Here is a 12,676-nt window from a genome sequence, read left to right on the forward strand (position 1 = left end):
TAATTTTATGTTAATTGAATTTTACTGCAGTTTTTAAAAAATGATATATTGTGAATGGACTGCGATAAAGGGCACAAGTGGAATAAGATGTGGGACAAGGCATCAGTCTGAATGTCCTAAGCCTCTTCTATATGCCTATTGGTGTTCTCCCAACCCAATCCTATTCTTATTAAATCTAGATTTGTTTGTTTGGACACCTATTTTTGTCTCATTGGATGCAACTGGTGACAATAGAATATTGAGAGGAAAAGCCTTCAGGTATAAAGGGGGTAAATCTAAAATTAGGTAATTAATCCTTTTGTATTTTTCTATTCTTTCTGAAATTTGTTTCAAATTTTTAATCTTGGGAGGCTTTTCCATGCAGAGAAATAAGATCTAATGTCCAGATTTCCAGAGCAGGTAGAACTTAAACCCAATGCTAGGTTTGGACTTAAGTTGTTATAATGTACGGAAATTAATTCAGATAATAAAATAGACTAAATAAGCACTAAACACATAACCCATGTCATGGCACCATTCCATCTCAGGTCTCTTGGTAGTTAAATCCCTTAGGATAGTCATGAGACAATCAAAGCCAGAGAACCAATGAAACCAGATGTTAAAAATAGCCAGTTTCCCTCTAGCGTCTGACCCGATTAAAATGCACAACGAAAAAGAATAGCATGATCTCTATCAAGGAAAACACCAGGAAGTGGTTTCAAAAATTGCTCTTTACACAGAAGGATCCTGGAGTCAAACGCAAAGATGGAGCCTCAGACTTCTGGAAGATTGGTTTTAGGATCCTGGAGCTGAGGCTCCACAGCTGATGGCTGAGGAAATAAATATGACGCCATTCAGGTCTCAGGACTGAGGGGAGAATGTGAGCGACGCGTGCATTGGGCGGCTTTGCTGGGCTTGGGGATCTTCAAAGTAAGGCTATGCTTCCCTGATATCCAGGCAAGACACCAGAACCCACTGCTGCTGCCTGAGAAGGAGGTTATCCTGATCTGGGATCCGCCAAGATCTCGCATGCCTTTGCTCCCTGGACCGCTGCGGAACCCCTGCCCCGCCCCCCCACCTCTGCTTCTCCTCCACCCCCACCCTCACCCCGCCCAAACCTGAAGTAACCGAGGAAATAGTTTGGGTCTTTCCGCAAAACTCTTCCCCAGGGCTGGGGTCGTCCTAGCAACAAGAAGTGGTGTGTGTGTTAGTGTAAATAAACCGATCAGGAAAACAGATACAGTGCCTGGGTTCGGCATGAGCCCCTTCCCCTCCCCAAGTCCAAGGTGGACACAAAGCCTTGTCCTTTCCCATTCTTGTACTTGAAATAGCTGAAGGCAAGGATGACGGGCCAGAAGATATATTTCACAGAAAGGTCATTTTAATAATAGCCAATTCTGCTTGTGTTGCAGGTGTTTTCTGGGTGTGCTTTTATGTCACATGTTGTATGATATTGGGTGCATATCATGGTATATATGCATATACTTATACATACACATATACATATATCTGTGTGTGTGGTTTCCACCCTGGCAATTCCACTCGAAGAAGGCAACATGAACAAAGCCAAGGCCTACCTGCTTCGTTTAAATGCAGTGACTATTCTGGATCATTGCTGAGGAACGCTCTGCTCCATACTTCAGACAGCACTAAATTAAGAGGTTCCCTTTCAGTGTTGAGGTGGGGTTCTCTCAAGGATGCTGAAGGTGACAAAATACACTTGAAGGTGTGATTGTCAGCTCTGAGCTGGGGAAGAAGCGATAACACACTCTCCAGGCCTGGCAATGGGGGAGGACAAGGGAGCAGGGCCTCCAGCTGGCTTAGAGGGAGTCTCTGCTTGTGTTACCTTTGAAGAGGCAGGATCCTCTAGAATGGTTTCTATCCCCACGCCCCCTCCACAAAAGGGAAGGAGTGAACGGAACTTGGAGAGTACCAGATGAATGCCCGGCTCCCACTTCTCCAATAAAGCCCTGTGAGTAACCTCCTAGGAAGTTCACCTTAAAGAGTCCTCTGTTGTGCCTGAGCTGTCACCCTGAATGGGGCTCTGGCCTGCCTTGAAACACACTGTTCTCTTCTTAGGGACCTGCCCCACCGTGTCTTGCATATCTATCTGTATCCAGTGGACAAGGGGTGAGGGTGGGGGTGCTAGGGATTGCAGGTGTGGGAATTGGGGGGCTGAGGTGTAGGAGGCAGGGTGGGTCTGTTCAGTTTGATTGGCATTTTCTTAGTAATTTCCATCAATTTTACTAGCCCCATGTGACACACAAAACAAATATACAGAGAATTCACAAGTTTATTGAAACTACAAAATAATATGCCCTAAAAGAGTGGGTCAGTGACTTTGTACTTTTATTTAATACACTGAACAGGTTATTTATTTAACTGCTATTGATGGTGAGGTATACAGAATTTGAAACTGGCTCAAAGCCTTTGAAAAAAAGGTCACAGAGACAATTTGTTAGAAAATGGGGGCTACAAAAGGACCATTCGGGGTAAGGAACCAGGCCCAGCCACATGGGGGCGGGCGCCAGGGAGGCAAAGGTGCAGGAAGCAAGGGCGGAGGAGGCAAGAACAACGGCGGAAAGGGCGGTATGAGCGGCAGAGGCGGCCACAGGGGCAGTGGAACCGGCACACATGTCCAAACTGGCTGCGGAATACGGATGGCACTGAAGGGTCTACCCGAGGTTTCGACGACATGGGGGCCCAGCGCCACGGAGCGCATATTTCTCAACATTAATACCCTCTGTTGTCTCCTCCACCTGGACCTCCTTTTCTTAAACCAAACCTTCAATCAGAGAGAAAAAGGGATTGGGTGAGTACATTGAACATTCAATGTCATACATGAAAAAAGACAGTAGGCAACTAACTCCCTATACCCTTAAGATTTTAAATTGCATCAGAGAAAGCTATTTCCTTCTTGCTAAAATATCAGGGAACTTTCCACCACGGCCTTTCCTTCAGTTCACCCACAGCAAGCACCAACTATGTGCCAGGCTATGGCTTGGCTTATTGCTTTCCTTTGCCTCCCACCTTTAGTCCTATTTGTCTCCACTCTTAGGTGCAGGTGAAGCTGAGGAATTGCTCTCTGTGCCTGCTGTTATTGCTATGCCTGGTATGTCTGTGTACTGTAGGAGAGCAGAACATAGTAAAAAATGGGTGTCTTTTAAAATCATGCTGAGGGGAACAGCCCCCATTTTGAAAAGGCCATCGTCAGTGTAAAGAGTCAATAGGAGACTTTGGGATTTTTAAACAAAAGCTTTCCTTCAAGGATGCCTAAAGGGTCATTCATCATCTGAAACCCTTTAGTAATTAAAAAGGTGGTATTGTGAGAGAGGCTTGCTCATGGGGGTCCCAGGGAGTTTGTGGCCTGTTTTGCTGGGACACAAGTATAGCTGAAGCCCTGGATGCTGCCTTCATATTTCAGACATTTGAGGTAATGAATGTTTAGACTAACTCGGCCCAAATTTACTAAAAGCTCTTAAAATCTTTGCCCAGCCAAGAGTTTGAAGGGAAAGAGGCAAAAGTAAATTGTCACTGCTGTCATTCTGCATGTTCCCCCAAACCTTCCTGGGCTCAAGACCAAGTCAGCTCACTCTGCTCAGGCTACAGATCCAGGACTCTGGACTGGAGCCACTGAGGTCCAGGATGGTGGATCTCCCTAAGGCCTACTATTGAGCCAGGAGGTCCCCATCCTATCCCTCATTCTTAAGACAAAAAGGTGGAACAGGCATTTTAGGTGAGGGGTCACAAAATGATGCCTCCCTAGCTATCTGCCAACTATTTTTGCAAATAAACAAAACTGCCAGTTAGACTTCACTGTTCTCGGAGTCATTGTTAATGGGGTTTACATTGTATTTAAATCTTCTTGGATGTTTACAAAGTACACATTTTAAGTGACACAAAGGGCCTTCTGTTGCTGCTCCTCGCTTCATTTTCCCTCTTTCATCTTAGAATTTGGGTCCTTCTGCTGCAAGAATATGTAGTCTAAAAACGCCTCTGTAATTGAGTGATTTTGGGGGGCTGGGGGATCCAAGTGTACCCATGGTCAAATCTACATAAACACAGCCAAAACACAAATTGGGTTTACTAAGGTATAGGCTGATACTAGTTTTATATTTTCAATGCTGGTTTCATAAAACAAGTCTTACTGTATTTGCAAAATAGATGGGGAGAGGGGAACCTCCATTAAAATTTTCTTTGGACAAATACTGTATGATCTCACGTATATGTGGAGTCTTATTTAAAAAACAAAACAAAACGACACCACCAAACTCAGAAAAAGATCAGATTTGTGGTTAGTGGGGGGGGGCAGGAGAAGTTGGAGAAAGGTGGTCAAAAGGTACAAAGTTCCAGTTATAAGATAAATAAGTCCTGGGGATGTAATGTACAACACGGTGACTACAGTTGACACTGCTCTATGGTATACATGAAAGCTGTTAAGAGAGTAAATCCTAAGAATTGTCATCACAGGGGGAAAAAAACCACATTTTTTTCACTTTTTGTTTTTGTCTGTGTGACATGATGAATGTTAACTAAACATATTGTAGTAATCATTTCACAATATATTTAGGTCAAATCATTATGCTACATACCTTAAACTTATACAGAGCTGTAATATCAATTATATCTCAATAAACTGGGGAAATTTATCGGAGGGATTCATGCTGCAGAATTTGAAAATCAGTGAGAAAATATTCTTTTTTGTTTTTTTTAAAAGATTTTTATTGGGGAATTGGGGGAAGGGGAACAGACAAGTTGCTCTCCTTTTGTTCTTCAGTCTAGTTGTGGAGGACATTGCTTCACTGGCCCAAGTTAGCACCATCACTGCCCTTTGGGGGTCAAACGACCCTTTCACAGGGGTTGCCCAGGTACTCGTATGTGGGCGTATCTGCATGTGGGTGGACCCGCCTGGAGATGGATAGAGGAGCAGTGTCTCGGTTCCTAAGACCATCGAAATATGTGTTTTCTGATGGTCTTAGGCGACCCCTGTGAAAGGTGGAGAAACGCTGCTTTAGAGCCCTATTGAGAGCATGATGCAAACCCATGGATGGGCCGAGAGCAAGTCACCAAAACTGAAGTGTTTCTTTTCCTCTGTGCTGGCTTTGCCTATGGGCGAAACCAGAGGCCTGGTCTTCGCAAGCCCTGGCCAGCCTTGACTGTGAGCGCTGACTGTGAGCCCAGCCTATGGCCTTAGGATGCCAGCACTCAGTGGCCTGATTGGTTGGGCTGCTTTTCAGACAGCTCATCACTACAACTGTAGCCCCTTTCCATCACTACACTCACGCACACTCTGCAGCAAAGCCAATAAACCCACACTGATTTTTCTCTCTCTCTTTCTATTTCTCCCACCCCCATTATTGTTTGATACTACTTAGGTTTTTCTATGATCTCAGGAAATCAGCTCTTGATCCATTGATCCATAAGTTAGTCATCATTGACTGAGCAAATGAAAAAGTATTTCAAATTACCACAGGTAAGAATCCAGCCTGAACAGAGAGCCAATCCCCACTACTAAAAAACTCCACACAAGCCATCTCTTCACAATAGTACCACAGGAAGAAAAAAAAATACCCTAGGCATTGGAAATTCCTTAAGAGAATATTCACTAATGCATTTGGTAGTTTCTAAAATTTGACTGTGTGTGGTATCCCCAAGGCATGTGTTCAACTTTACATTATTCTTGCCTAACACTTCTGCCTATCTTAAGTCGGTGGAACTCTGAAATTGCTGTTTTAGTTTGTTTCCTTTTTTAGACATATTTCAAAGGTTGCAACTCCCCTTCTCATCTCCACCATAATGCACAGCCTATTATGTTAGCAGTGCTTCTAGGATGACATATCAAAGTATTCCAGAAAATTAAAATTTAGGGCCTCCACTCTCTATACTGCTTTACCAAACCCTTAAAAAGAACATCAGGAGGACCAGGCACTTGGACTTGGGGACCACTCAACTTAACTAAACAGACATTAGTTGCTCATCTGTTCTAATGTGTTCATCATCATGTGTTCTAATGTGTAAATTATTCCCTTCTGCCAATGCCTAAATATTTATAAATTCACCCCTTGTGCAATGATTTTATGCTTGGCTTTAAATAATTATATATAATTGAACTCCTTAGTGTATTAATTTGAATAATTTCCACTTCACACTTCACCCCAGTGTGACCTCACACAGAAGTGTTATCTCAAGGATACCAGTGTTAGAGGAGTTAAACTACATAAGTGTGTGTGTGTGTGTGTACAATACACATATAATACATAGGTATATATAGGTATCGTTTATATGAAAGTATATATGTCTTTGTATACAAGGAATAGTATACTATAGTAATTTTTCAATTTGGAAATCATGTTCCCTCTGATAATGAGCAGTTTCTAAAAGCTATAGTTTATTTATCCTATTTTCTACCTACTAAGACTCCAAATTTATTTTCCAATCATCGAAAAGGCAATAAAAACACTTGAGAATGTCTAGGAAAAAGGTATGCAGGTCCTGAAGCAGGTTTTAGAATGGCTGCCCTGCCAAATGGCGTTTTTCAGGTTTACTCACCTGCACTCTGGCTTCAGACACATTCATGCGTCTTGCAATCTCCTGTCTGAGGAGAGAAAACCACAAATGTTCAGTATTCAGAGATGTGGATGGAAATTAAATATAAGATGTTATTTCATTCTCATTTAATTTTTTTTCAGGGAAATGTCAGTGATTTATTTTTTTTCCAGTGATTTATTTTATGAACCAATTTCTGTAGTAGGAAGACTCATACCATTTCAGGATTTACAGTGAAATTAGGTTGACAAAGCAGTTTTTAGAAGCCAAGTCTTATGGAGGCACAGTTCTCCAAAACACATGAAATTCTAAACCATAGTTTCTTTTAGTGTTACCATCTTTAAAGCGGCTAAATATCTCTAACTGAAAAAATCTCTCTACCAACTTTCAATCATTGCTCTTACCCATGTTACGGATTAAACTGCATGCTTAAAATAGCTTAGTCTAGGGCCCCCGAGTGGCTCAGTTGGTTAAGAGCTCGCTCAAGAGTTTGAGCTCTGAGCAACAGCGGTTCGATGCCCAGCCCGAGCTGAGCAGCCGCTGAGCTGCCAACAGGTGGCAGGATGGCTCAGCTAAAAAAAAACAGCTTAGTCTATCTATCTATCTATCTATCGCTAGCTAGCTATGTATCATCTATCTATCTATCTAATCTATCAATCATATATCCATCCATCTATCTACCTATCTATGTTGTGCAGGTTGGAGTACTTTCCTAGTAGATGCTAAAGGACCACACAAATCCTCTGCTGTTCATTCTCTGATTGTGCTGATTTTAAAAAAAAATTAAGCGGAGATCTCCGCTCCTGCTGGAGCGCCCCTGAGGCCAGAGCGGCCGCGCAGTCAGAGGCCCGCCCGCAGTGCCTTTGAAAGGCAGCTGGAGGAGGCCTGCGCCATGGCGAGCCCAGGCCGCCTGCTGTGCGTGCTGAGTCTGCACCTGTGCGAGGCGGTGAGCCTCGGGCTGTCTGCTCCCCTCGTCTCCAACTACACAAAGCCTAGCATCGGAATATTAACGCAAAAGTGCCATAGTAAGGAAATGAAAAGCCTGGGAAAATACTATATTGCTGCCTCCTATGAAAAGTACCTGGAGTCTGCAGGTGCAAGAGTTGTACCAATAAAGCTTAACCTTACAAATGAAGAATAGGAAAAGCTTTTCCAATCTCTTAATGGGGTTCTGTATCTTGGAGGAAGTGTTAGTCTCATGAAGTCAGGTTATGCCCGAGTGGCCAAAAAATTTTACAACCTTGCCATACAGAGTTTTGATGATGGATAATATTTTCCCGTGTGGGGTACATGCCTTGGATTTGAAGAGCTTTCATATCTGATTAGTGGAGAGTATTTATTAACTCACACAGACACTGTTGGAATTACAATGCTGCTGAACTTCACTGGAAGTCCAGCAAAGAGCAGAATGTTCCAGAATTTTCCTGCTGAATTGTTGCAATCGTTAGCAGTAATACCTCTGCCTGCAAATTTCCACAAGTTGAGCCTCTCCGTGATGAATTTTATGAAGAATGAAAAGTTAAAGGAGTGTTTCAAAGTTATAACTAAACATACGGATGGCAAGATTGAGTTCATCTCCACAATGGAAGGGTACAAGTAGCCAGTATATGGAGTCCGGGGCATCCAGAGAAAGCGCCTTACTAGTTGGGGAGATTCGAGGGCATTTCCCATGCACCCAATGCTGTGAAGGCTGCGTTTTATTTAGCAGAATTCTTTGTTTCTGAAGCTCAGAAAAACAATCATCGTTTTGAATCTGATGTTGAAGAGGATGAAGCACTGATTTATCAGTACCATCCCGTTTGTACTGGAAATATTTCTTCATTTCAGCAAAGTTATATATTTAGTTGAAAGCCTTTGATGGGTTAACAGAGGAATTTCAAATAACTCCATGATTAAACTGTTACCATTACTTGGTATTCATGGCAATAAAAGAAAGCCCCAGAGATTCCTTTTTTATGATGTCTCTGATTCTTCAGATTAGAAAAAATAAATTTATTGAAAATACAAAAAAAAATTTAACCACCTACTGCCCTTCCACACATATCTAGCTTGAAGCTTGCTTTTGAGACAGTTTGTTCCCAAGAGCAAAATTAAGGGGATGCAGAAAAATCACTAACCAAAATAAATAACGTTCAAATGTAGCATTTAAAAATATAAAAATCAATGCAAAAATAACCTATGATGAGCAGATTTAACAACATTTTAAATTAAGGTTGGTTCCTACTCGGATATACTCCACCATGCCTCCCTCAGGCTTCTTCTCATCCTTATCCTTGCCCTGGTTCTAACACAACATTATTTAAAATAACAGGCGCCTGTTGTAGTTTTCCGGTTTGATTCACTTAAATACTGCACAACATTATTTACCTCAAGTCCCAAAAGTCATAGCCCTCACCCCAGCCCTAGTGCAGGAGAGCTGTTCCCCTCCCAGCCTCGAGTTTTGCAGGTCACCTTTTGTTCATGAGAGAAGGAGCCGGACCTATGAGAGTGCCAACCCTGTGACACCAGCAAAGGCCAGCGCCACATGCACGCTGGAATGGCACCATCCCCTGGTGGACCGCTTACCTCATCAACAAGCTGGGATAGGCATTGCGAAAGAAAATGCACTCAAGCTCCTGCATCTGCACCTGGGTGAACATGGCGTGCTGGATCACCTGCTGCCTGTCCCCTGACTGTGGACCATGGATAATGGCCTGGAAGGGCTGTTCCTCCTGCCCCTGCTCTCTCGGTTCTTCACCACTATCGCGGCTGGCCTCATGGCGTTCAACATCCATGGGGCCTGGGGTGCCTGGGCCACCGTCGCTGCCTTCTTTGGCTTCTTCTTCATCTCTTATCTCTCGTTCTACTGCTGATGTTGCTCCCTGCTCAGGTTCTGGCTGTATACCCTTTTCCTCTTCTCCTCCCTCTCTGATTAGTGAGATCCCCTCAGGCTTCGCTTCTGCAAAAGAAGAAACCCAAGGAGAAAGAGCAGGGCGTTGTAGCCCAGGCTGTGGGAAGCAGGAGGTGAGGAGGTGAGGGGCTGCGTCTGATGGGTGTCCTGTTCATTTGCCTCCCCCAGGGAACGTTGGTTTCTTGGAGTTGGCTGAAGCACGCGTCCCGACCAGGACTAACCACGCAGTTTTTCCCGATCCTCATCCACTCCCAGGCTGAGGAAGCCGGTGACATCCTGGCTGCACTGGCGCCGAGGCTTCATGTCCTGAGTGCTGTCCGTGAGGCTGTGGCTTCTGCAGATTCTGCAACGAGGCCTCGCTCCTTCCTGAATCTAGTCAGGCTACATTGTGGCTGACTAGGCTCCCTCCGTGGGTTCATCACCAGGTCCTGGGGTGGGGCAGCCGGGGCGGGGCGTGGGAAAGCGAGACTGTTGAGGTGCACATGCGGCAGGGGGGTGGACTTCAAAAGGGAGGGTGTACTTGCAAGAGGGGCTCTGGTATGCAGCATGCATAGGGAGTATGACTTGAGGCTCCAAGTGGCAACTTAACAGACTGCTCCTGTCTTGGTGGAGCGTCTTCCCAGAGGAAGGGGTTGTGCTGGAGTTTGCAAGCTGATTTGTGGCCGGTAAGAGACAGATCTCACACGAGCTCGGGAGACATTGGAGAAAAGTTTGCAGAGCATCTCTTGGCTCAGCCTCCATACAGAGTTGCCAGTACTGAGCAGGGAATAGTAACCAAACGAATACAATTAGCTAGGGGGTTGCTTGCTGGAGCATTTGCAATGAGGCTGAAGTCAGACCTCACCATGCTTCTCGGGTCTCCAGGAACAAGAGCTCGAGGTTGCGTTTCCTGAGCATGTAAGGTGTTCAGATGCACTATGGGGGCAGGGTGAGGTTGGGGGAGGGAAACAACTCAAGCACACTTATTGAGAAAGTCCACTGGCTATAGATTTTTAGTAATGAATCCGTGTCAGATTGTAGGAGTAGAAGTCTGCACATAGTTTAGAGCCTCCAAGAATGTCCAAAGTGCAAAGGGCCTTTTATTTGCTCCTGGTTCTAACTGTGGACAATACCACTTCTGCTGTGCCTGTGACTAGAGACTGTCTTCAGACACACACTTGTTCTCTGTGCTGGGTGGGGTGCTGCACACCTTGTAGAATTCTCTCCTCCCTTTCCTGTTGCTTCCTCCTCCTTTTCCTCTACACCCTCCTTTTCCTGAGCTCTTGCTTAGAAATAAATACATTTTATTTATTGTCAAATTTTGTTTTTGACAAAAAAAAATATTTATTTGTGAAATAAAGAGAGCCAGGACAGATTGAAGGCTGTAAGAGTCTTTCTTCAGAGAGTGTTTTGTAGATGTTCCATAATGTGTTCTTATCCTAAATATCTTAAATATTAAGACTAGGCTCTAACAATGGGCCCTATGTTCGACAATGTACGTGAATTTGCGTATTTTTACTGGCACAACCACCATTGTCATCAACCCTGTTTTATATCAGAAATTAAACTATTTTCATGGGCCCTTAAATGTATCATGGACCTCAGTCATCTCATGTAGTGTGCCTAATGGATAAATGCCCCCTGCTTCATGTTCCCAAAGAATGGGTAAGAAAACAGTTTTTAAAAGCTTAGTTGACCAATTCACTTTCAAAACAATGGTCAGAGATGGCAATCGGACAGACTCTGTATGACTTTGACCAAGATGCTTTCTCCTCAGACTAGCTCTTCCAGGAGCCAAACTAACTGACATCAGAAACCTTGCTTGCTCACCACTTGCTACCTGGCTAACCTGACTTGCTTATTCTTCCTTAACCTTAATTTCCTTATCTGCACAATGGAGATAACAATAGTACCTAACTCATGGGGTTATTGTGAAGATCAATAAGGATGATTTTAAAAATCTTTGTAAATGACCATACCCTGTCACCTCCTATTTGCTACTTCCATCTTTTTAGTAATCATTTTTAGTAAGGGCCCATGAGAGGAGATAGAGATGGTTAACGTCTAAGTGTTGCCAATGAAGAGAGGATGTTTTATGTGAAAATAATGTCCCCACCATCTTTTTGTATGTGTATGTGCTTCAGACAATAAGCATATGCTGGCTGCAGCATACACAGACCAGCAATGTGGGGAAGGCCAACCTGGCCATTGTGCTGAGGGTTCTCATAATCTGGTGAGGCAGATTGGCCCACCCAAAAGCAGGAGGCCCCACAGTATGGAGGCAGACTACCCAGCCCCACTGCTGACTTGCTTTGTGACCTTGAGCAAGTTAGCTGAACACTCTGCGCCTCAGGTGCTACATCTGTAGAATGGAGATATTGGTGGTACCTGCTCTTTGGTGTTATGAACTTTGCAAGAAATTATACAAGTAAGGCCCAGGGTGACAGCTGAGACAACTTGAGCTGCTGCTATAGTTAAGGGGTCAGGACTGTGGGGCATCAGTCTGCACATGGGCCCGCACTATGATTGAAGATGCCAGGCACAGAGTGTAGCCCCTGATCCTGAGTGGATATGAGAGCCTGTGGAGTGGCGCATAACTCTGCTTGCTCATGCTGGTGAGATCCTACCGTTGCTTGCAATGCACCAGGGCCTGGCTAATCAATCTTACAGCTATCCCCTGAGGAGGGGGCCACCACTGTCTTTAGTTCCTACCAAGGAAATGGAGACTCAGGGAGGCTCAATGACTTTCCCAAGGTTACCACAGCCCAAAGGAAATTGGCCAGAAGTCAAATCTTTGAAGACACTGTTCTTAGCAGCCGGTGGTAGAAGCAGGTTCAGTTTGTGTGTGTAGTAGGCTGTCTTTTGCACCTCAGAGGACTGGTCAGCAATTGGCAGATGCTGAGCAGGCTATGAAGGGAGTCCCAGTTAAAAGAGGTAATGTGAACAGCCCCAGGAGGGGACCAGGTGCAAAGTTTTCTCAGGGAACCCCGTCACAACCAGGGTGGCCAGGAGAGTGAGCACATGTAAAGTGTAACCTTGAGAGGAAGTTGGAGGGGGAGCCTGAAGATAACACTGTAGCAGGTGAGAAATAGAGTTTAAAAGGTGGGTTGGGGTCAAACTTATGGAAGGAGTTAGAATGCCAGCATTTGGGTATGGATAACTGTAAAGGTTTTGGTCAGGGGTAGTGACTTAATGAAAGCAGTGTATTAGGATGTGTAGTAGGGTGAGAGAGTCTCTAAGGTAGAACCTGGTTGAGTTCATTGCAGTTTTGGGGGTGGGGCA

General features: G+C 44.3%; 1 protein-coding gene and 1 pseudogene across 1 annotated transcript; one reads left to right on the top strand and one right to left on the bottom strand.

The window, feature by feature from the left end:
• Positions 1-2,437: 2,437 nt before the first annotated feature.
• On the bottom strand, positions 2,438-9,718 carry LOC109378460 (rhox homeobox family member 2B-like). The gene is made up of 4 exons (XM_019634841.1): positions 9,637-9,718; positions 9,091-9,463; positions 6,529-6,574; positions 2,438-2,764 (listed from the first exon to the last, which is right to left on the bottom strand). Exons 1-4 carry the CDS (start codon positions 9,716-9,718, stop codon positions 2,438-2,440), a joined length of 828 nt encoding a protein of 275 aa, XP_019490386.1.
• Positions 7,418-8,373, top strand: LOC109378461 (gamma-glutamyl hydrolase-like; annotated as a pseudogene).
• Positions 9,719-12,676: the final 2,958 nt, after the last annotated feature.

Source organism: Hipposideros armiger, unplaced genomic scaffold (assembly GCF_001890085.2).
Source record: "Hipposideros armiger isolate ML-2016 unplaced genomic scaffold, ASM189008v1 scaffold_2011, whole genome shotgun sequence".
In the NCBI taxonomy this organism is placed as follows: domain Eukaryota; kingdom Metazoa; phylum Chordata; class Mammalia; order Chiroptera; family Hipposideridae; genus Hipposideros; species Hipposideros armiger.